The 24,752-nt window shown below is 38.2% G+C and overlaps 2 protein-coding genes across 9 annotated transcripts in view; one reads left to right on the top strand and one right to left on the bottom strand.

The window, feature by feature from the left end:
* The window catches only part of NOC3L (NOC3 like DNA replication regulator), a 45,583-nt gene that overhangs the window by 17,278 nt on the left and 3,553 nt on the right, over nucleotides 1-24,752 (top strand). Inside the window, exons 11-23 of one of the 8 annotated variants that reach the window (XR_003433830.1) lie at nucleotides 252-383; nucleotides 1,975-2,055; nucleotides 2,388-2,488; nucleotides 5,022-5,094; nucleotides 5,182-5,245; nucleotides 5,327-5,398; nucleotides 5,762-5,943; nucleotides 6,962-7,090; nucleotides 7,776-7,873; nucleotides 10,796-10,880; nucleotides 11,210-11,334; nucleotides 18,262-18,360; nucleotides 21,476-23,072. Coding sequence is in view for 6 of the 8 variants with exons in the window: in XM_027112094.1 (XP_026967895.1) it covers nucleotides 252-383; nucleotides 1,975-2,055; nucleotides 2,388-2,488; nucleotides 5,022-5,094; nucleotides 5,182-5,245; nucleotides 5,327-5,398; nucleotides 5,762-5,943; nucleotides 6,962-7,090; nucleotides 7,776-7,873; nucleotides 10,796-10,880; nucleotides 11,210-11,334; nucleotides 19,855-19,894 (1,182 nt within the window). In the remaining 2 variants the exon portion in view is untranslated. Of the gene's footprint in view, nucleotides 1-251; nucleotides 384-1,974; nucleotides 2,056-2,387; nucleotides 2,489-5,021; nucleotides 5,095-5,181; nucleotides 5,246-5,326; nucleotides 5,399-5,761; nucleotides 5,944-6,961; nucleotides 7,091-7,775; nucleotides 7,874-10,795; nucleotides 10,881-11,209; nucleotides 11,335-18,261; nucleotides 23,073-24,752 lie in introns of those variants that run through there. The other 7 variants (XR_003433829.1, XM_027112097.1, XM_027112095.1 and 4 more) reach the window with 7 other exon arrangements.
* The window catches only part of PLCE1 (phospholipase C epsilon 1), a 317,648-nt gene continuing 308,410 nt past the window's right edge, over nucleotides 15,515-24,752 (bottom strand). Inside the window, exons 30-33 of the mRNA XM_027112091.1 lie at nucleotides 21,521-21,679; nucleotides 19,837-20,055; nucleotides 19,294-19,503; nucleotides 15,515-16,728 (exon numbers count right to left, since the gene is read on the bottom strand). Coding sequence (XP_026967892.1) covers nucleotides 19,318-19,503; nucleotides 19,837-20,055; nucleotides 21,521-21,679 — 564 coding nt within the window. The 3' untranslated portion in view covers nucleotides 15,515-16,728; nucleotides 19,294-19,317. The remainder of the gene's footprint in view (nucleotides 16,729-19,293; nucleotides 19,504-19,836; nucleotides 20,056-21,520; nucleotides 21,680-24,752) is intronic.

The raw sequence follows: 24,752 nt of genomic DNA, 5'->3' as shown, positions 1-24,752 counted from the left end.
TATTCCACTGCAAAGTAGTATTATGTGTATTTAGCCAAATACTAGTGTCCTTTCATAGACAAAATTTACTGAATACGTTTAACAAAAAGATAATAGAACTTTGTGTAAAATGTGATAAAAGATGTTTCAAAGTTTTTTGTATTTTGGGTTTTTTTGGCATGAAGGAAGAACACTTGAATGCTTATTCTGTTTAAAGTATTTGAGGGCAATATAAATATTAAGCTGTGTATTTGTGTTTTCTTCAATACTAGATGTTAAAAACATTCTTGTGCCTAAGGATCAAAGAAGTAGAAGTGAAAAAAGATACAGAGGATATTAATAAACAAAAAAAGTTCATGACTTTCAAGGAAAAGAGAAAAACTCTATCAAGAATGCAGAGAAAGGTTTGATTGATTTCCTTTGTTGTTTTAATTGATTTTAGATTAAAATCATAATATAGGCACAGGTAAAAATCATAGGTAAGATATAAATATTTTTAAATCTGATATTTAGAGAATTTTATTTTCTCCAGTTATTGCAAAGAAATGTTTTATTAAATCAACTTAAACAGATAGTTCATTAGCAAAGAGAGCAGTAGATGAAAAGGTTTTCTTGCCGTGCTGGCTTTTTTTTTTTTTGGCCACACCGCACCACTCGGCATGTGGGCTCTTAGTTCCCCAACCAGGGATCTAACCTGTGCTCCTTGTGTTGGAAGCACGGAGTCTTAACCACTGGACCACCAGGGAAGTCCCCATGCTGGCTTAGATTCATCGTGATAACACAGATTCCTTCCTTAACAGAAAGGATGCATTCATGTGAAGTTGGCAACAAAGTAGGTTTTAGTCGAATCTACTTTCTCTGTTGGTTTGTATTTGAAAACTAGGTTGAAATTCCAGGCTTTTGTTTATTTACTATGAGACTTTGGAAACATTTTTTTAATATTCTGAGAAACGGAGCTAAAAATAGCACCTACCTTGCAGGGTGATTGTGTAGTTTAAATATGATGACATAGGAAAAGCACTTAGAGTGTGCAGTGCTGGGCACACTTTATACACATTAGTTACCACCACCACCATTATTATGATCACTTCTCAAAACATTTCTAAACAGTTTATTAGGGTTATCAAATGGGTTATAAAAACAAAGGAAAAAATAATTTCCAGGGAGATCCATCTTTGAATGTGTCTAATAAATTTTGAAAATAAGCCAGGAATATCAAAATAGACTTAATGATTGTTAACAAATGAAGGTAAATATTTAAATTATTTATACCATACCATCCTCATATACGTTGGATGTGCCTGTTAGGAACAGCATGTATGTGGCTAGTGGGGAAGCAAAGGCCCAATAAGCAGCTCTTTAACAGCTTCATGTGAGGGAAGGAAACGCCATTCCTCAGTCAGTCCCCAGTGTCTCAGGCAGCTTAGCAACCATTGTTTGCTGCTCTAACAGCATAAGGGAGTGGAAAAAAGTTGGTTTTCCGTTGAATTTCTGTATGTATAGTATCTGATTTTATGCATTGTATGTAAATGAGTTTGGGAAGCATTGTTGATGACTGGTTTCCACATTATAGATGATTAAACAATAAGAATTATTTCTGGGCTCAGCATGTCCTTCCTTCCTTTCTTTCTTTTTTTGAAAAAATTTAAATTACAGAAAACTACAGAGAGTAGTATAATAGCCCATGTATTTACCATTCTGATTGAGCAAATATTAATATACTTCAGTTTCTTTCTTGAAAAGAAAGAAACCATTGGTGGTAGAGTTGGAGTCCCTCTGTCCCTTCTCCAGTCCCATCCTTCTCCCGTCCTCCAAGGAGGCAGCCACTGCCATAAATTTGGGTTATGGATGCTTCTTATCCATTTTTCTATTTTTGCTTATATTTGTAGACAGTCTGTGGTATTATTGTGTGTGTTTCATAATATTGGCATAATGCCTCTCTGAAGGTAGCTTTTTCATTCAGTGGTATACTCTTTTTTTAAAATCTATTTTCAGTGGAAGAAAGCAGAAGAGAAACTAGAGAGAGAGCTTCGGGAGGCAGAAGCTTCGGAGAGTACTGAGAAAAAACTTAAACTGGTAGGCAGTTTCACGTTTTCTCATGCTTTTAAAATGTTTTGTTAAATGATTTCAAGTAGAGATTGATTGCTTCAACTTGTGGTTGTATGACTTTGGTTTATTTCATGAGGCTTAGATACATGATGTATAAGAAATGATAAATGTGATCGATGATGCTAGTTTTAGGAAATCACAGGATGTGTATCTTCATTCTGCTTTGTTGAAGCTCTTAAGATTGAATAGTGGGGAGTGATGGGAAAGCACAGAAAAGGTTGGGTTTTGAAAGCTGTAGTTGTGGTAACTCGGGAGAAAGTATACTAGGTTATACTGAAGTCATTTTGTCTGTTCTGCAGCACACGGAGACTCTGAATATTGTGTTTGTGACCTACTTTAGAATATTGAAGAAGGCCCAGAGGTCACCTCTCCTGCCAGCAGTTCTGGAAGGTCTTGCCAAGTAAGGGCTGTGTAGGTTGAAGCCTTTTAGATTCTTTCTAAATCAATAAGACCGAGGTAACCATGAATTTTAAACAGGGTTCACTAATGATGACCCGGTGTCCTTCTTAGTTCTCATTCCTTTTTTATTTGTCACCAGCTTTTCCTTGGAACTGTTCATAACACTGCACTTTTTTGGTTTTCTCATCTCAAACCTTTTATTTTAAAAATCTCCTTTGCTAACTCTTTCCTCCTACTTATTACTTAGTTCTCGCTGTCCCTAGGGTTCGTCCCTCAGTTCTGCTTTCCTTCTGTTCTGTAGTCAGTTTTTAGTCTTGCATAATCTGTTCCTCTTAAGATAGGTCTTCTTGTATTCTGTCAACACTAATGAACCTACTGGGGGATGTGAGCCAGAATAATGGTTGTCAGGATAGTTTTCTACAATTATTTGAGGTATTGTCCTGTAGAACAGTGCTATCCAATAGAAACATAGTGTGAACTACATATGAAATTTAAAATTTTCTGTTAACCACATTGGAAAGGAAAAAGAAACATGAAATTAACTTAAATATATTTTGTTGAACTCATTTTATCTAAAATATTATTTTGACATACATTAATGTCAAAACAATGAGATTAAACATTAGTGAGATATTTGGCATGGCTTTTTTCATACTGTATCTTCTAAAAGTCATATATGTTTTACATTATAGCACATCATCTCAGTTTGGACTAGCCACATTTCAAATCCCTAATGGCCAGTGGCTGCGTTGGACAGCACAGCTTTAGAAATAGGACTAATGTCTGGAAGATAGAGAAAAGGCAAATTTGGTTCAATGTAGAAGAAATTACTTTCTAATGACTGTAGCTATTTGGTGATGAGATGCTTTGCCTTATAAGATAGTGTGGTCCTTGTCATTGAAAGAGAGGTTGGTCAGAGGTTCAAAGAGAAGGGATTATTCTTACCTTAGGTAGGACCTGTTGTTCGTTTTTTTCAATGATCAATTTCTTTTTTGTTTTTGTGTGTTGGGTCTTCATTGCTGTGCATGAACTTTCTATAGTTGTGGCGAGTGGGAACTACTCTTTGTTGTGGTGTGCGGCCTTCTCATTGTGGTGGCTTCTCTTGTTGCAGAGCATGGGCTCTAGGCACGTGGCTTCAGTTGTTGTGGCACATGGGCTCAGTAGTTGTGGCTCACGGGCTCTAGAGCGCAGGCTCAGTAGTTGTGGCACATGGGCTTAGTTGCTTCTTGGCATGTGGGATCTTCCTGGACCAGGGATCAAACCTGTGTCCCCTGCATTGGCAGGCGGATTCTCAACCACTGCACCACCAGGGAAGCCCTGGCAGGTGGATTCTCAACCACTGCGCCACCAGGGAAGTTCTAATGACCAATTTGTTTATTTAAACAAATTTTCAATAATACATGCTCATTTAAAAAATTCAAATAATGCAATTAAGAATTAAAAGATCACAAGTTCCCTTCCTTCCTATATCAGTATGTAAATCTGCCCACCTGCCTTCCTTCATAGAAATTGAATCTTTCACATAAATGTATACTGTTCTGTAACTTCCTTTCTTTTTTGGATAAACAGTTATTCTGGGTATCCTTCTATGTTAGCACATATAGACCCACTTTTCTTTTTAAGTTCATAATACTCCATGTCATGGATATTTAATACTTTATTTGGTCAGTCCCCAGTGCTACACTGGAAATATCTTCAATGTACTTGTGTGCACATATTGCTAGGTCAAAGAGTATGATCATTTTAAATTTTGATAAATATTGCCGTATTACTTCCCAAAAAGGTTGTACCAATACACAGGGAATATATGACCTCTGAGGTCCTTCCTTCTTCTAAGATTTACAGTGTCAAAGGCTCTTGCACTAATATTGAAGAGATATCCTGACTTTAACTACTTTGGTGCCTGATATTTTATAGTGTACAGAGTCCTCTGACATTTAGTAGCTCACATGATTCTTTCTCTTTAACTCTATTGAATGATCTCAGTTATTTTTCAAAATAGAAGGCCAGGGCAGTCAGCTCTTAACTAGGATTATATAGGTAATTAATTGCTGAGACTGAACTAGACACTAGCTCCAAGATTTTTTCTTTTCTTTTTAAAGCTTTCATAGGGTCCATTTTCTAATTAATAGCAAAATCTTTCCTCCTTTCCTTCTTCCTGCCCCATTTTCCTAGAAGCTGTAACTGCTGACTCCTTTGTGACTTAGAACATTGTTGGACACCTGGTCAACTTGACTCAGAGAACTTGTTTGCTCTTAGCAATTTCTTTCTCTGGGTAGGAGTATTTTTGAAATATATTTAGTTTGTTTAGTGCCTCATATATTCCTGCTGAGTATAGTGTCCAGTCGTGGATGAATTGTCCAAAGAGGCCAGTCTGAATTAATGAAAAGTATCGATAATCACCATCATCTCCATCATAGCTAACATTTTGAAATAAGTAATATTGAAAATATGGTTTTAAAGTCAGGTTTAATTTTTAACTGCTTTATGTCTATTTTTAGGTTACCTTTTAACTAAGTTTTGTTTGATTCTAGGTTTGCTCACCTTATAAATGTGGAGTTTTTTGATGATTTATTAGTAGTTCTACATTCTCTCATTGAGTCTGGTGTAAGTAACTCTACTAATGAATTACTTTTTAAGATATAAATTGTAATTATTCTTAATATCCTTTTTTTTTTTCCTCTTCGTTTTAAGGACCTAAGCTATCAAGAAAGTCTTCACTGTGTCCAGACTGCTTTTCATGTTCTTTCTGGGCAAGGTAAGGTACTTTCTTGATTAAGTTTTGTTTTCTTTGCCTTTGGAGGCTTTAACATACCTAATTTTTGTTCTCATTTCAAAGGTGATGTTCTGAATATTGATCCAATGAAATTCTATACACATCTTTACAAAACACTGTTCAAGTTACATGCAGGTATGTATGTTTAGATAATGTGTCTTTAATAAATCTTCATCTTCTAAGAATATTTTGTGACTGGAATTATAGTCAATGAAAATTGAGAAATAGGAGCAGGTATATAAAATGCTGGCCTGCCAGTGCTACACATCCGTGTTTAACCTTAAGTGAGACTTGGAGTGAGAGAACTTTTGGAATTGACTGGGGATGCAGTGCAACTCACATTATTGTGTGAGCAGTCTGGCACTGCTTCATCGTTTCCATAGGGAAATGACGTGGGACAGGTGCGACAGGCTCCTCTTGGATTTTTCCAAAGTTCAGTGAAGTTGCATAATGAAAAAGTAATGAGAACAGCCCCAAAGGGTATATCTGCTGTTTTAGGTGCTACGAATGAAGGTGTTGAGATCGTCCTCCAGTGCCTTGATGTCATGCTGACTAAGCGCAGAAAGCAGGTTTCTCAGCAGCGGGCCCTTGCCTTCATCAAGCGCCTTTGTACCCTTGCTCTTCATGTGCTTCCAAATTCAAGCATTGGCATTTTAGCAACTAACAGAATATTAATGCATGTAAGTAGTGATGCAAACGAATAGAGCTAAGTTCTTACAGTGCAACAATGGTGTTCTGTTCGATGCACATTTTTTTCCTCCATTTACATTATTATTTTAATTATAAAAGTAATTCACACTTGTAACAAGTTAAGGTGATAAAAGAAGTACATAAAATTACAAAAGGAAAGCACTCCACCCCTACTGACACTCTCCATTTTTACGATTTGGTGGGTATCCTTCCAGAAAACTTAAAAAAAATTCATTTATAAATGTGTACACTAAACACACACAAACAACAAAACTTTTTTCTTTTTTAATGGAGAGGGGATTATGATATACAATATTGTTCTACAACTCTTTTTTAACACTTAATGGTGATGAACACATTTTGTGTCAGTACAAATACAGCTACTTGGTCTCTTTAATGATTATTGGTTTAACAAATACATAGTTCTTACTGTATGAATTCCACTGTTACAATGCTTTACAAAAATTAACTCAGTTTTCATAACAACTCTGTGAAGTAGCTACTATTATTGTTCCCATTTTATAGATGGGGAAAACTGAGGTCCAGAGAGACTAAGAAACTTGTCTAAAATGACACTGCTAGTAAGTGGCAGAGATGGGATTTAAATTTAGGCAGTCTGGCTTTTACACTTTACATTTTTCTTTTGATGGATGTAAGATATTTCCTTTTTTGCTATTATAAATGATGCTATAGTGAATATTCTTATAAGTGTATCTGATGTAATTATTTCTATAGGAAAGATTCCTAAAAGCGGGGTTGCTGAATGAAAGAATATCTGTTTTCTTTTGCAAGATAAAATTAATTCTTTTCAAAGCAAGCTAATATTCTTTTGTTCTCTTGTGGAATAAACTTAAATTGCATAAATTAAAACTAGGTATAAAGTGCATGTGCTTATAGCTCTTATGTAACTGTAAAATCAAATTGTGTAAAAGTACAGAATCCAATAACGTTCTTAAAATTAATAATATTACTTTAATTAATCCTTCTTTTTATGTGACATTTTTGCAGACTTTCCCCAAAACAGATCTGTTGCTTGACAATGAATCTCAGGGTAGTGGAGTTTTCCTTCCTGAGCTGGATGAACCTGAGTACTGCAATGCTCAGAACACTGCTCTTTGGGAATTGCATGCACTGAGGGTAAGAGCCCCCCCCTCCCCTTTTTGTGAGGGCTTTTTCAGTTTTTCCCCCAAGTAGTTATAATTGCCAGAGAACTTAACATATTTTGTTCTGGGACTGCCTTTCATAGAATTCCTGTCTAAATACTGTACATTTCACTTTGCTCTTACTATTAAGATGTTGAGATGCATTTTCTAAGGAAGCAGAAAGTGATTTCAGTATTGTGGGGTGAGATTTCTTGAAGTCACTCCCTGACACTATTCAGAATAGAAGATATGTTATCAGGCACATTTGTATTGGGTCTTATTCAGGGGGACTTCCAGAGGCCTGCGGCCCGCCAGTTTCAAGAGGGTTTCACCTACGGTGTGATCCTACAGTGCGGACAGCAGCAGCATTATAGTGGAAATATGTTTTAGGAAACCTGTTGTAAACTAACTTTTTTCACTCTGAAAGAGAAATTGCCTTTTGATTTTTCTTTTCATACTGTAAAAGCAAGACTAAGCTACTTCAGTGAACTTGGTCATCAAACAGATTTGTGTTGGAATCTTGTGAGCAAAGATACTGTTTTTTTTCTGTAGGTATGTGGTTGTAATGAAGTACATATGCATATGTGGTTTTTTAAAAAAATTAATGTTTATTAAAGTATAGCTAGTATCTTATAAAATATTGACCCGTGCAAAATATGGTTGTCCTGTTTCCCCTTCAGCGACATTACCATCCTATAGTGCAAAGATTTGCAGCTCACCTCATCGCTGGAGCCCCTTCCGAAGGCTCGGAAGCACTCAAACCAGAGTTGAGCCGAAGGTAGTATTAGCATTGCCTTATTATAGAACTGCAAATTTCAGTTGATAGCTGTTTTGACTATGAGAAGTCTGTTTTACAAATTAATAGATTTCAAAATGTAAAGTGCTGGTTGGTTATCTGGACTTGGTCCACTTCATATTCCTGAATTATTCCAAAGAGAAAACATTGCTGACTGTGATTTTGTTAGTTTGTTTTGAGTAATTACTTAACCTTTTTTTTTTTTTGGTCATAAAACGTTTCACACATACAGGTAAGTAGAAAGAATAGTGAATCCCCATATGCTCATTACTTAGGTTCAACATTTAATAAGATGATGCCATATTTGCTTTATGTGAAGGTCCATGAGTCCATCCACAGAACCTTTTTTTTTTCCCCATCCAAATGGTTCTGCTAAGACAAGAAAGGGAGAAGTGAGGAGGGAGAGAAAAGAAGTGCTTTGAACACTGCCACCCAGAAGGGAGCAGTTTCTCTCCTTGGCCCTCATAGCCATCTCTGTTCAGTGCCCCCGACCTGTGAGAGTTTGGACTGGCACTTCCAGCATTCACCTTACACGCTTCCAAATGGGGAAAAGCGTCCTTCTAAAAGAAGTTTCTTTTCCCACAACTTTTTGATCTGAAAAAAATTCGTACAGAGAAGTTGAAACAGTAGTAATTATCGTTTTTTCCCCCACAAAGTCAACTAGGAAATACTTCAGTTATACAGAAAAGAAGAGAAAATGGTATGACACCCTTGTAATATTCCCATCACTCAGAATTAATATTTTGTTGCAGATTTTTCCCCTCCTTTGCAAGCCCACTGGTTTCTTTAAATCAGAGATCACAGGCAAGTGACCTGTAGGCAAGATTTTCTGGCCTCTTCAGAGTTTGAACAAGAATCTAATTGGTTGGTATCTTTTAAATATTGGAAGAATTCGCCAAAAATCATTTCCAGCTTCTCTTGAAACACTGAGAGGTTTGACGAAACAGGTCTATATTTTTACAAGGCAGTAGTCAGATGTATCCCTCTCTAAATGAGACATATATTGTAATTTCCTGTAAACCCTTTTCCTTCTGGGTAGGATAGAGGTAACCTTTGCTCTTATTAAATAGTAAAATGGCCATTTACTTCTTTCATCCTTCATACTTCCCACCTGTACCCCGGCTTTGTTTTTCAAAAGGAAAAGGAGAAAATGATTCTTTGTCACTTCTTCACAATCCTTTTCTGGTATGTTTTTGTCAGAGATCTTCACCATTTGCCTCATTTATGCCAGAGGTTTCCTTTTCTGGAGGAAGTTGAATGGATTATCCCAAAGGCTTGAGAAGGAAGACTCTTGATGGGCTTCGCCTGGGGAGTGGCGCTTGGGATGTGAGCCTGATTGCATCCCTTGCCAATCTCCTTTGGAGAATATGAACCAATGTCAGGTCATTAAGGATTCATTTACATGCATGGGTATAGACATTTATTCTGTCCTGATTGGCCTCTCCTTGCTTTCAATCCAGGCAAACAGCTGAAGGGTTGAGCTGATTGAAATCCGTGGAAGGTGACTCCATGCCTATGCTCTCATGACTAACTTACACTTAGTTGCATATCGTTCACATAACGGGTTGAGTTGGGATTTGATCATATTGAGCTTGAGGGCTTTTTGCTCAGCCTTTTTGTCCAGACCTATATTTCTAAATGTATACCAGACCTCTCTGAGGTGGATTTAGTTGGATAATGATGTCATAACATGGGGATTTAGGATTTATTTTATATAAGTGTGTTTTGTTGGTTTCCAAAGAAAACAAAAACAATAATTAGAAAAGATATATGCATTCTTATGTTCATTGCCACATTATTTACAATAGCCAAGATACGGAAGCAACCTAAATGCCCACCAATAGATGAATGGATAAAGAAGATGAGGTATATATACACACAATGGAATATTACTCAGCCATGAAAAAAAGAATTAAAGCTTGCCATTTGCAACAACATGGATGGACCTAGAGGGGATTATGCTAAGTGAAATAAGTCAGAGAAAGACAAATACTGTATGATTTCACTCTAAAAAGCAAAACAAATGAACAAACAAAACAGAAACAGAGCCATAAATACAGAGAACAAACAGGTGGTGCCAGAGGGGAGGGGGTTAGGAGGAGGAGAGAAATAGGTGAGGGAGATTAAGAGGTACAAACTCCCAGTTGCAAAATAAATGTCACAGGTATGAAATGTACAGTGTGGGATATATAGTCAATAATTATACAATATCTTTGTATGATGACAAGTGGTAAGTAGACTTATCGTGGTGATCATTTTGAAATGTATAGAAATATCAAATCATCACTATGTTGTGTAACAGGAACTAACAGAGTTGTAGGTCAATTTTACTTCAAAAACAAACAAACTCATAGAAAAAGAGATCAGGTTTGTGGCTACCAGAAGGGGGAATTGGATGAAGGCAGTCAAAAAGTACAAACTTCCAATTATAGGATAAATAAGTACTAGGGATGTAATGTACAACATGATAAATATAATTAAACTATTGTATGTTATATATGAAAGTTAAGTGAATAAATCTTGAGTTCTCATCAGAAGGAAAAATTTTTTTTCTATTTCACTAATTTTGTATCTATGTGAGATGATGGAGGTTCACTAAACTTATTGTGGTAATTCATTTCATGATGTATGCAAGTCAGATCATGCTGTACACCTTAAACTTACACAGTGCTGTATGTCAATTATATCTGAATAAAACTGCAAGAAAATAAAACTGGGACAAAGAAGATTTTAATGAGAAAAAAGAAACAAAAACGAAAGCAGGATTATGTTATATCTAGGTTTAGAATAATGAGTACAATCTAATTGTTTTCTCTGTGTACAGTCTAATTCTGTGGGTACAATCTATTTTCAAGTTACACAGATATGGTGGTGTCTTTACTTTTCTTATATTTGTGATTATAGATCTCCTGCAGAACTTTTTGAGGCTTATAGCATGGCAGCAATGACATTCAATCCTCCTGTTGAATCTTCAAATTCCAAAAGGAAGGTATGTGACACTTTTCATTATTTTTTTTAAAGGATGAAATAAAAACTAAATTAATATGTCTCTTAATACCTGATTTCAACTTGCTTGTTTCGTGCTAGGAGTTGGTGGTAGGATAGATTTCTGGGGTTGGAATTCTGTAGAGACAGTCAGGAGACTGTTTCATTCAATGCAGGATATGGCTGATATGTCCAAGACCTGACCCAGCACCTGTCGTTATTTTTCATGTGTTAGTTTGGTGTCAGCTGTTGCCATTTTTAACTTTGCTCACGGCTTGGCTTTTGCTTATGGCATAAGCAAACTTTTAACTCATACTTTTAATATTTTTTCAGGATAAAGTTTTACAAGGGGATTCATTTTTAAGTGAAGAGATAAGTCAACTAATCAAAAGACATTGTAGTGAAGTTGCTACTCAGTCGCCTCTGGATTTCACCAAATATTTGGAAACATCAGTACGGTAATAGAAAAATGAAAAGTCAGGGGACTTTTGTTGTATATTTGTGTGTTTGTGCAGATGCACATAAAGATATATTGTTAATTTAGGACCTTCTCTTGAGGAGGAAGAATTATCCTTTGTGTGGCACAGGGTTCTGCCCCAATTCTGAAAATATGCACAGGAAAATCAAGACCATGAGATTGCTTTCTACCATTCAGTTACTCTTTATAACCAAATACTTTTTAATAACGAAATAAGTGTTTTTTTTATTGTACCACCATGATGGAAGTGAGAAACATTCTAAATTTGAGTGTATATATTTTTATGAAAATTTCTGAGAAAAGAAAAAATAGCTTGCAATTGGATACCAGGTTCTTTGGCTCTTACTGGACGATATGCTTCAAGAAGTAACCTAATTTGGCATTTGTGAAAAAGAATGCTCATCATGGCTACTTTCAAAGAAAGTTTGAGTGTGATTCTAGTCTCTTTGAAGTTCGTCGCATTTTCTGACATGCTCTGGAGGGTGATGGTGGAAAAAACCAAGTCTGAGACTTTCTTTACCATTCTGTTTTAAGGATAAAGGGTACCCAGCGAGGGGCTTTTTTTTTTTTCTCCTTTCATTTTTTTTTTAACAGATGAAATGCCTATTCTTATGAATATAATTAAAAAGCAGTATTTTATGTGACAGCTATTGCCATATTCTAGGAATGGCTTATGAAATAAGTGTTTTAATGACCAGGTTATAAATATCCTCTACTGCGAATAGCTGAATAAAACAGCTGCATTTTTCTGCTTTCTAGTGAGCATTTTAAAAAATGCACAGCAGTCCAACTAAGTAGATCTATTTCTTCAAAGCTGTAGAAGCCAAATATTTTGGCCTAGGGTAGTGCTTAAAGTTCTTTTTTTTCTCATGAAGTAAATGAAAATAGAACGTTCCTTTATCATTCTAGCAGAGTGGGGAATATCAGCTTAATGACGCATGTTAATCTTTTAGCATATTATATGTGGTTTTAAAAAGTGTTTTTAAGATCAATTTTTTTAGGCTTGATTATTTAATGGTGAGAAATATGTGGTTCATTATATAAATACTTGCTTTTAATGCACTTTTTAGATATTAAAGTTCAGGAATGTTATGAATATTTGTTTAGATGACCAAGGGGTCTTTTGCCGTTGGAGCACAAGTGACCAGTACATGTCACAAATCATTTATTTTCCAAACATATACAGATACATTTATATTTCACGTTGGCAGCAAAAACTATAGTTTAAATGAAAAATCAATTTTAAAATAAAAATTCATCAACTATTTCACACTTGTATTATGCTTTTAACCTTGTTACACATAAGCGAATCACAGTGGGACCATAAAATTATACATCTTGTATTTGAATATCCTATATGAATTTGAGGATGAAACATTTGTGCACTAACTTCTGTAGCCTTGTACTGATGAGTTTCATTTTCAGAACTAAATATTATAGTCATAATAATAACATACACCCTGAGGCTATAGTAAACTACAGCCTCAATGTCTGTTTTTTTAACTAGATAAATATTGAGCACCTACTATGTGCTTAGCACTGTGCTACGCAATTAAAAGTGAAGTCGGGTAATAACAGGCATAAGACGTAGCCTCAGTCTTCCATGCCCTTGCATGTTGAGTCAGAGCATTCACACATTTTTTTGAACACAACATTACCCAATTCAGTGTCAGAGTGAGTTGTTTCAAAGTTCAGAGACCTGTATCATCTGAAATAGGGAAGGTTTCAGAGGCCTGCTGGATGGCAGACTTGAGCATAGTATGTTTTGGATCTAAGAGATGTGTACGAACAGCTTGGTAATCATGGAGATTCAGTATTTCAAAAACACTCAGGTATTCCTGTCAGAATCCTTAGCCATCATGCAAGGACTGCATTTAGGAAGTTGATAGGAAGAAATGGCAGAGAACATATAAATTGTTAACAATGTACTGTATCATGTTGACCCAAGTTTGGGCTTTGTGTAAGAGGCAGTCTCCTTTTCTAACAACTTTTTGGAGGGTCCAGGTATTCTCTTCTTGCCTTGCTGCTGATTTAAGAGAAGCAACTAAAAGTGTTTGAGGCAGCCCGCTAGAGAGCTCTTTCCGTGTAGGCTGCCTCTCACTATGCCAAGTTCAAGATCAGACACCAGCCAGGAAAATCCTCCTTACTGGCATGGGAGCAGAGTTGTGGAGCTTTGTGGTTTAGTTAATTCAGTTTTACCAGGCCAGTACGCAAGCTCTGATTACTTTTCAGAATTAAGCAAGGCCTTCGGGTGTCTGGCAGAAGAGGCGAGGTCTACAGAGGTACTAGAAAGGGAGAGAACAGAGGAAGGGGAAGATGTGTTTAAAAAAAAAGCACATACGGAGCCATAGGGGAGGCCCGCTTTCATTAGTGAGCCTCCAGTGTCTCCAGAGCCATCACGATGGGAGACCTTTGTGTGAAAGTAAATTTGACTTTTGACTCACTTTTGTTGAGTCTAGACTCCATATTTCTCCCCAGCTAGAGAATTTATAAATAACTTTTACTTGGTAAGGATGACACGAAAAGAGACGTTCCTTTACTTAAGAAGGCACTTTCTGCACAAATAATGTTACTTCCTGCAGATTTATCCTCAAACTTTTTCTCAACTCCTTCACACCCTTATATAATCTCACGTTAGTTTGTGAAACAAACATTTACAGAGGAGGTGACTGAGAGGAAGTTAATGTTTTTTCCAGCATCACACATCACATTGGATTCTTGTTCTAATCTTTTCTTGCCAGCTATCATAATCTTAAACGTGGCGCCACCTAACAGAATTCATGCTCCTTTCTGTTTTTAGTGAAGCATTTAAAAATACTTTTTTTCAAAATCTTGTAGTAAATACAGCTTGCATATTTGTTTGTTTGTTTATTGGGTGAAGTAGAAAAGAACATCTTCTTGCTTTGCCAGGCAAAGGGGGCCACAGGGGGCTAATGCCCTCAAAACTGTGTGTCCCGACCTGGAGCGGGTAGTGAGGAGTTTTATAGTAATGGTTCAAAGAGGGCGCCATCAGCTCAAGGACATTCTGATTGGTTGATGGTGACGTAAGTGGGAGGCAGCATCATCAACCTTCTGGTTCCAACCCGTCTGGGGTTTGCGTGCTTGTGGGCACCATACCCTTCATTTCTCCCACTTGGTGGGGGTTTCAGCCAGCTTGTATTATTTAGATTCTTTTCCACATCGACTTTACTGATGAAGGTTTGCTACCCAAATTTTTAATGGTACGGAAAGTATGAAGTAGTAATGGGTATAGTGTGGGTGACTATTTTAGATGCATTCTAAATGGGATAATTTCTTTCATTTGCTATAGTAATATAACTGTATAATTCAGAGACGTTCTAAATCAAAATTTCCTACTTTTGGCAAACACCAGGTTGTGCTGGTTAGCTGTAATAGTAGAGTAGTCCCCCCTAAAGCCCCCAAGACTCAAATACAGCAGAGTATGTCCTTTCACCTCAGAATGAACCATCAAGTTGGGTTGCAACATAGGCCGGAGGTTGGGTTCACTCACTTGCTAAAACCTAGTCTCCCTTGCAGTCTCAAGGTAAGTTTCAGATTTTGTGCTAAGGGCCATGGGGTGGGGCGCTGCAGGGCTTAGAGTGAAGGCCAAGTGATAAACCTAGTGAGACCGGTCTTGCTTTCCATCTCGCTACTCTGCACAGTTTTCATCTTGACTCTTGCCAGTTAGACCAGTAACCCAATTTTTATGACACAGTAAGCCCAACCAGAGGAAAAAATGCCTCTTAGTTTAGAGAAACTTGATTACGGTTTCTGGAATATTTTAAAAAATGAGGCAGCATTGTACATTTGTTGTAGACTGATTATTTGATTTAAAAAGAAACCTGTAGCAATGTACAAATGACATCAAACTGGAATAGCCTGAATTCTGTTGACAAGCAAATGTGGCTCTTCTAGCATTAAAGCTTTGACTCAGTCAGAACTTCCAGTAACATGAAAGCCGGGCCGTGTGTTTTTAACACTTTTGTTAGCGTATGCAAGGAACTTGGGGGTTGTTTTATTCACTTTTTATGGTGAAAAACTTCTCAAAGCAAGGGTTAGGATTTTTAATGTGTTTTATAATTTGAAGAAAAACATCTTAAATTTTAATGTCAATAGAAAGATAAAATTTGGATTTTACTTAGAGGAACACCTTTCATTTTAAAAATCATAACTTGCTTCATGCCAAGAATAAGAAGAATCCTTTACACATACATGATAGTTTTATACAGCAAGGTTTTTAAAATAATTTACATTAAATGGCAAGTTACATGCAATTCTGGCCTGTTTCAGATATCCAGAGCATACATTATCTTTTTAGGAGATTTGTCTTCAAATAGTGAGAACCACTAACGCTTCTAATCTGCAAGCAGCATCAAGAAAGCTGTGTATAATAAATATACAGGTACAATGTCAGTACAGACCTAGTGAAATAAATAAACACCAACAATCTACTTTTGCTTTAAAAACATGGTTAAGTTTCTTGTTAAGATGTCACAACTCAGTAGATATACGTTATTCTAACTTCATTTTATGGAAACCAAAAGTCTGTGAATATATAAGCAATGAACGTAAAAAAAACCCAACATTATTCTGTAGCTAAAAAGAAATACTACAGAATTCACAATGGTACACAATATAGAAACTAAATTGAATTAATTTTTAATGACTCTTATAGGACATATTTACACTTGCAATGCCCAGAATCTTCCAATTCTCAGCCATAAAATGTATGACTAAACTAGCCTGCTTGTTTTCATACCTCTGCATCTTGTTCCCAGTTTTCTAAGTGAGGTCAGCAAACTATGGCCCTTGGGCCAAATCCAGCCTGCCACCTGGTTTCGTATGGCTCTTGAACTAAGAATAGTTTTTACATTTTTAAATGATTTTAAAAAATCAAAAGAGGAATATTTATTACATGGGAAAATTGTATGAAATTACAATTTCAGTGTCTATATAGTTTTCTTGGATCACAGCCACATTCATTCACGTGTGTATTGTCTATGGCTGCTTTTGCACTATAGCTGAGTTGAGTCATTGCAGTGGAGACCATATGGCCCATAAGGCCTAAAATATTTGCTGTCTAGCCCTTTACAAAGTTTGTTGACCCTTGTTCTAAGTCAATTATTACAAGGTTAGCAATGGTTTTTCCAACTGTTGACACATGTAAAGTGGCAGTCTGCTGGGCTTCTTTGCTTCATCAGGAAACTGGTTGGTAGCCAGCCCTGTGCCATTTTGCTTGACCTCAGTGTGGACCTCATATCGCAAGTTCAGAAATCATCAATTTCCAGTTTAAGTCTAATGAAAATAAGGAAGTTATATTTGTTTCCATCATGTTCATTCTTGACTTTATAACTTCTTGCCCAAAGATCTTCACCTGTAAAATTGTATACATAGGCTTGTTAGTCTCTTTAAAGTGAAGGAGCAGAAATGTCCATAGTGTAGCAAGGTTTAAGGTTGTTCAACCAACAGAAACCCAAGCTCTGGTGACTGGGTTTGGGGGAGAGACTATTTCCTATAAACTCACAGTGGTAGAACATGATGTTCCTGGGAGGTGGAACATTAGGCTATTTCTGCCCTGGAACATCACATTCTTTAGAAAGATTTTTTTTTTAAAACCATAATTAAACTGTTCAGCTTTAAAAAAAAAAAAAAGGTGGACGTCTGTCAACTAGTTGAGTAAGTTAATTATTTGTTTAGAAATTCTTAGATTATTATTAGGAGGTAACTTGAAACTTTAGAGGTGAATATTTCAGAACAAATAACATGAAATATATCACTCAGAAAGCAATAAAAATGTTAAACTTTTTTTCTTACGAGCATATACAGAAAGGCCCTTCTTTTTTCACAAATGCTTTCTTCGAAACACCATTTGTAAAATTAATAACATGGGATCTATATTCCCATAGATGCACCAATGGCTATTACTATTATATCAATGGCTATTTTTATTTTATTTTTTAATTAAAAATATTTATTTATCTATTTATTTATTTGTCTGCGCTGGGTCTTAGTTGCAGCACAGGGATCTTTGTTGCCGTGTGCAGGATCTTCAGTTGCAGTATGTGGGATCTTTTAGTTGCGGCATTCATTTCTTAGTTGTGGCATGCGGGATCTAGTTCCCTGACCAGGTATCGAACCTGGGCCCCCTGCATTGGGAGTGCGGAGTCTTAGCCACTGGACCACCAGGGAAGTCCCTCAATGGCTATTTTTAAAGAGCTTCCCCAAGTTTAGTGAAAGATGTGAGGTCAATTGACTGATTCTGAATATCTGCTTACTATAGGAAAATTGAGTCCAAAGGCAATCGTCTCAATCACCACCACCCTCCCTACGCTCCTAAAATATAAGCAACTAGTAATGCTCATTATAGCAGGCACATTATTTTAAAGTCAAATTTCTAGTGGAGTTGTATTCTTACGTACTTATTAATCTTCTGGCACACTGAGGGCTCTTTATGTGCAGAGTGTAATTTCACTCTGTCATTACGGAGGTTACAATAGAGAGGTGTGCATAACATTATCACACCTGTGATTTATTTGATGCTAGGTTCTTGATATGGAAAACAATATTTGAAATTTTGATCACTGTCTTTATTGTGTGCTCACACACCCACTACCACTGTCACTTTCCAAAAGTTGGAGAGGCTTAGCATGGTACTTAGTCCTAAAGCTCACTGGGCTTTCGGAGACACTGCCTGTCTCGGTGACACTGTGTCAGGAAAGGAAGTGAGTCTGAACTTTAAAAATGGGATACCAGAGGTACCGCAACAGAAGATGGGCGCTGAGCCTTCTCAGAGTCTGGGACGCCCGGGGCCTCACTATTCTCTGCATATTCACTATCATCTGATGCTGTGTGATGCGGATTGCTGCCGTAGAGCCGAGATTTCTTCCTGATGAGTCTTTGCTTACAGAACCTAAAAAGCCCTGACCCAAGATAATGGGATGTGCAGAAGTTCTGGAGGAGGCAGTTTCCTGTATTTGGCCTCGTCTGTTTTGAAAGAGCTTTCTTTGTAAGTGTATACAGGGCACCAGTTGTTTTAGGAGCTGCTCCTTAAACATTGGCTCAATGTATCAGCCTTCTTTGGGGCTGTTACAAGTCAAATTTGGCCCTGTCAAGAGATATTAATAAATTCTTTAATTATGAGCTTCTACAAATATCTGATTGTGATGAAGACAGATGCTGCAGCTCTGTAGTGTAAGCAACAATGCCTTCACTGCGCAGGTGGTCTCTTGAGAATTTTAAATCTTAGAACTGTGATGGAACAGGTGAAAGGTGGGCGTTAATAATCCCTTGGGTTCGTTAAGAAACTAAGTGAAAAGAAGAAATCTATGTTTGGTTTCCTCACATGCTTTTTCTTTTTTTAAATTCAGGTTCCATATAAATTGTTTTAAGATAGAATGAAATTTACTCTGTATGTGAGCACCAAGCAGTAAGCTGGCAACCAAAGGCATGATTTACCGCAGGCTGTTATGTCATTTTGCTTTCTTTTTAATCATTACATCCTGGATGCCAGATTTTCATTTTTTAATTGAGGCAGAAGAAGTTGAGGTTGTTGAGAGTAAATCAGACCTAAATTAGAAGAACATCAAACTAGAAATCCAAAGGAATAAAAGCTGAGTGGCCCATAGCAGCCCTTCAAGAATGTTCATGTGAGTTACCAGTAATTAAGACAGTTCTGTGTCTGATGAAATAAGGCTGTTGTAGTTTGGGCAAGTTTGTTGTCCTCTTGGGGCCTTTAGTTATCTACAAAATAAGGAGATCTAAAATTATCAGTGCTGAAGTGATGTGTGTCTTCAGAGCCCTTTTCCTTCAGGGTACCATTCCTACCTGCCTCAGGGACATCCTCCTCTTGGAAAAGACAAACGACAGTGTACAGACTGTGTCTTACAAAGTAGTGTAAGTTGACCCCCCCGTTTCAGAACAGTGCAATGACTCAGAATACCTGGGTAAAACGTGCTACCCTTGCTCACTGTCGATAGTCTATCGTGTCACTGGAGGACAAGCCGCCCACAGGTTTCTCCTCGTTTTGGACATTTTCGGAGGCCAAGACCTGAGAAGGTGATGTGAGTCCTCGGGGCTGTTTAGTCGACTTGGTGAGCTTCTTGAGTTCGCTTGCAAAAGAGATGCCTTTTCTTTTGTCTTCTCGGGATGCCTGTGGAAAACGAGAATCTTCCATTGGTATTAGGTTAAAGCCAGGGTCCCCAATCACATGACACTATCAGAAAAAGCCCTTCCTTTCCTGTTCCCTTTCTAGTAAGTAGAGCTTTGGAAAGCAGGGCTGAGGGACTCCCCTCTCAGGACTGTGGAAGCTCAGAGGGGAAGACATTTCTTTCCACACAGTGAAAACAGCCAAACAACATTCTTCCGACTAATTTCCTTGACTCGGGAACTTTCCCCTAGATTTCACTAGCTCCTGAATTTGATTACACTGTAGTTATGAATATCAAATAATTTGTGAAGAGAGAAAAATAACCTTGCACTTTACCTGCACTTGTTCCTTTAGCTTAAGGATGAATTTTCCTGCACCTTTCCACCTGCTTTGAGCTTGAAAAACACACTCCTGATCCAAAAGGACACGCTGGGAGGACTTTGGGGTAGAAGACTTCCTGTTGGCAGTGTCTTTCACCACCTCTTCCAAAAGCACATAATCACCCGGGTTCGGGTTGCTCAAGATGCTATAGGAATATTTGGCTTTGCATAAGGTCTGAAAGACAAGTTATGATCAACTGAATAAAGACACACTATCTCCAACACCTGCTTCACTGTAGATGAGACTTTGAGGTGGGAAAATACCAGACTTTAAGAGATGGAGGGGGTCTTTCAGATCATGTCATCCCACTTCTCATTATACATTGTCGTAGTTGTAGCTAGCTTACAGAAACTTTCCCACAGTGCCTCATTTAGCTTCACAACCGTCCATGATTTAGGTGTTACTCTGCCCGTTTTTCAGACAAGGAAGTTTAAGCATACAGAGGTCAGGCAGATTCCAGTGGATGCACAGCTAGTAAGTAACAGAAAAAGGACTTGAACTGGATTTTCTGCATCCACCAAAGCTGGTAGAGATGGAAGGTCATGCAGACAGTGAGGGACAGAATCTTGACCCTCGGGAGCCTCTTTGTTCCACGAGGCTCCCTCTTCATCTCAGAGTCTTAGATGTTAGAACTTACCTGGTCTCACTTCTCATTTAGTACAAGATTATCTTTCATTTATGCATTTATTCACTCATCACATGTTTAGTGAGGGCTTACTATGTCCCAGATACTGTATATAGTTTGGGGAGTTCAAGGTCTATTAAAGAGGCTAATATTAACCAAACTATCATGCAATAAGAATAGCAAATAGCACTTAAGTAGTGTTTGCCATGTGCTAGGTGTTGTAATAGGCGAATATGCTTTACATATATTTACTTAGTCTTCACAATAACTCTATAAGGAAAGTGCTAATGTACTATCTCCATGTTATCTGCATGGTAGCTTAGCACATGGTGTTGTGCTGGAGTCCACTGGAATCAGATGTGGTGGGAGGATTTACAAGATAGAAACTGGCAAATGCTACAAAATCAGGGCCTTTTTTTTTTGTTTTTTTGAAGCGAGCCAGTTTACCAGCACACCAGTGTAACTAAGGCTCAGATGGTTCAATAACTTGTCCAAGCTCTCAGAGCTAGTAAGAAGTAGAGCTGGGATTTGCACCTGGAGCAATCTGATCTAGAGTCTGGTAACTGTTATGCTATCTTCTCAAGTGAGTGTTTAATAAACGCAAACCATAACAGGGCTTCAAAAGAAGGAAACAGAGTTCTCTGAAGCCATGTACACAGAGAAGCATGACCAGAGGAGGGGAGAGGGTCAGAGGAGGCCTCCTGCATGTCCTCTGAAGGATCCCTGAGAGATGGCCATTAAGTATTGGCTTAGGCCTTTCTGGGATGATGACATTCCCGCTCTGCAGAGCCACCTTCTAGATCCATTATTGAGGCTTCAGAGAGAGCCTGACTCACAGCAGATACTGGGCAAGTATCGTTGAAGGAATCAGTATTTCCCAGCCTTAAGAGGCACACTCTCCCTTGTCAGGTCCCCTTTGTTCTAAAACCTCATTCACAAAGGGAGCTGAAATCTGATTTGTCCCAATAGTTCACACTGAGGACAGGACTGAGGGGAGGAAGGGGAGGCCTTCACCTGCTGAATGACGTCCTGTGCAGTGCTGACACGGGGCGCCTTGATGACTGTCCGCGGCTGCTCGGGAGAAACGTCGTGCACTTGGACAAAGAAACTCTCCTCCTCTGAGCTCAGGATCATCTCCTTGTCATCTTGAACGATGCTCTTCTCTTCCAGGTTCTGTGTTAAAAAAGAAGAAAAGTCTGAGTGGATGGTAAGATGGTGTAGAATAAGGAAAGAAAAGCCTAGCAAAAATTTGACATGGATCTTGGTAACGTGGAAACAACTTCTTAGCTTTATATTCCATACGCTAGTTACTATTTCATAAACTATTCTAAAAAGATTTACATCTCTTCTTAGAGGAGGAAAGTACTGTAAGTTTCTGCTGATGTTGACACGCTGATAAGGTTTGGTCCAGAACAAGCCAGTAGATCTGCTCCTATGAGCTGTGGATTTTGAGTCCAAATCAGCTAGAGATAAATTTGTAAAAAGACAATATGCCATTTTGCCAATTACTAAAAGCCAAATAAGAACACAATAAATACATTTAAGAGAAATCTACCCATTCCCCCACAGACCTTGAGCACTTAAGAAATGCTAGACATCTGAAACGTGAAACATGCAAAATCGGCATTCAGGCAGGCTGGATGAACAAAACCCACAGTGGAAAGGCTAAAACAATGACTGGAAGTAAGTCACATCGAAAGGAATATCGACAAAATTCTCAATAATTATGAGAATTGGTCATCAGGTTAGATGGCTTTTGGTGGGCTGGCTTTCAGTGAATTTTACATATATAATTATATATTACATACACAGATATATCTATAGACATATGTATCTTTTAAAAAATTTTCAAGCGGTAAGGAAATATATCAATAAAAAGGCAAACTTCCCATTTCTACCTTTTTTCTTTTTCTCTTCCACCTCTCCCATCTCATTCTCCACAAAAAAACCCACTGTTATTAGGTTGCATATCCTTTTAACCATCTGCTATGGATATACAAATGTATTTTTGTATATGTGAATAAATATATACAAAGAAACCCTGGAATTATGTGAATTTAGATATAATGTGATCATCAAATGGCCCCTGTCAAATGAGGTTATGTAAAGCTGTCTTCCGCAAGGGGGAGGCAAGGCAAGTGAGCAATAGGGAACCCCATCTCAGGAACTGAGGATGTGGCAGGAAGGCCCTCCAGTCCTCAGCATTCTAGCTTAATCTCAGATCAGGCCACAGAAATGGTGCTACCTAACCAGAAGACTCCAAGAATCACTGTCATTGTCCTGGAAAGTCCAGCCAGCCCCAGGACCTAGAATAGTCCCCACTGATTTTAAAGTCAAAATGGACAACTGTCACCAGGTGGCGCCAAACTGTAGCCAGGACCAGAAAGGACTGGCTCCTGGGGCTTCTCACCAACCAGGCACACAGCCTCGCCCCAATCATTTCATTAAGCTTGCAGTCGTGGTCCCTAGAATTTACACAACTGAACTGTTTTGACCCCATTCATCATATTATGCGTGAAGGGGAGAGAGCCATTGTCTATTTTTATTACATAAAATGAGACTGTACTCTAGTACCTATGTTATTCTACAACTCCTTTTTTCTCTCCACTTAAAAGACTGTGAGGGCTTCCCTGGTGCCGCAGTGGTTGAGAATCTGCCTGCCAATGCAGGAGACATGGGTTTGAGCCCTGGTCTGGGAAGATCCCACATGCCACGGAGCAACTGGGCCCGTGAGCCACAATTACTGAGCCTGCGCGTCTGGAGCCTGTGCTCCGCCAACAAGAGAGACCGCGATAGTGAGAGGCCCGCGCACCGCGATGAAGAGTGGCCCCCACTTGCCGCAACTAGAGAAAGCCCTCGCACAGAAACGAAGACCTAACATAGCCATAAATAAATAAATAAATAAAAAAGAAAGAAACGAGAGAATAAATAAGATTATTAAAATAAAAAAGACTGTGATCATCATTTCATGTCAGTTCCTAAAGATTTTGCATAATATGTCATTGCATTGATTATAATATATTTAACCAATCGGGGAGTGGGGTTGGGTGCTAATTCACATGACATAATTTATAATCTCAGGGTTCTGAAAGCTAGGATGTAAGTAAGCAAGACAAAAAACAAAAAAGTTCTAAGTTGCCACATAAAATATCCCAATGACCATGCACTGGGAATTACTTCTAAGAGCACTCCTTAGAGCTTTACTCAGAGCTTATTAATGTTTAAGCCGTTTTCAGCCACATTAGAAGCCACAGATTATGACCATAACAATAACCTTCATTTGCATATTCCTTTACAGTCTACTAAGCATTTCTCTACATATTGTCTACATGTTTGGCATGAGTCTCATGATAATCTTTTTGAGTCAAGCAGGGTAGTTCCTCTCATAGATTTTACAAATTAGGGCATAGAGGTTTACAGAATTCAGATGAGCCATTGAAGGTCATCCATCTAATTTGTGTCAGAGACAGGTTTGTCTGACTTCAAATCCAGCAGGTGTCAGAGGACAGCATATTGACCATAGGAAGATACCTAACAGCTTGAGAGCCCAGAAGACAAGAAAATCATACAAGGCAGGCAGGTAAGACCAGAGGTAACAGACTGCAGCTTCATGGGCAAACTGCTTATGTTACTAGTTCCACAAAGTAACTAAATGGAAATACTTATAGCCCAAATCTATCAGCTATGCCAGTGTCCGCTTGCATTCAATGCACGCTAAATTCATTTCGTCAATCAGTAAATTTGTATTGTGTGTTGCTGTGCAGCCGGTAAGCCTAGATACATGAAATATGATGTTATCTTTTGAGATGTACTTCAGTCATTTCGAAACTCTTCTCCCAACAAAGGCATATAAAGGAGAACTTGCTGTACTGTATTCATCAGAAAATGCTTCCCCTCTAATTTCTCCTCCTTTTTTCAAAATGCTTCTGTTCCACCAGCCTTTATTAAACATTCGTTCCCGATGTCTCTATTGCCTGCTGTCATATACATTTTTTTTTTTTTTTTTTTTTTTGCGGTACGCGGGCCTCTCACTGCTGTGGCCTCTCCCATCGTGGAGCACAGGCTCCGGACACGCAGGCTCAGCAGCCATGGCTCACGGGCCCAGCCGCTCCACGGCATGTGGGATCCTCCTGGACCGGGGCACGAACCCGTGTCCCCTGCATCAGCAGGCGGACTCTCAACCACTGCGCCACCAGGGAAGCCCTGTCATATACATTTTAAGTTGCATATGGGGCACCCCTTACTC

This window comes from Aethalodelphis obliquidens, unplaced genomic scaffold (genome assembly GCF_003676395.1).
Source record: "Aethalodelphis obliquidens isolate GAN/ISIS:26980383/991018 unplaced genomic scaffold, ASM367639v1 scaffold11, whole genome shotgun sequence".
In the NCBI taxonomy this organism is placed as follows: Eukaryota; Metazoa; Chordata; class Mammalia; order Artiodactyla; family Delphinidae; genus Aethalodelphis; species Aethalodelphis obliquidens.
Note: the sequence above shows the minus strand (reverse complement) of the source record. Positions and strands in the feature narration are given on the sequence as shown.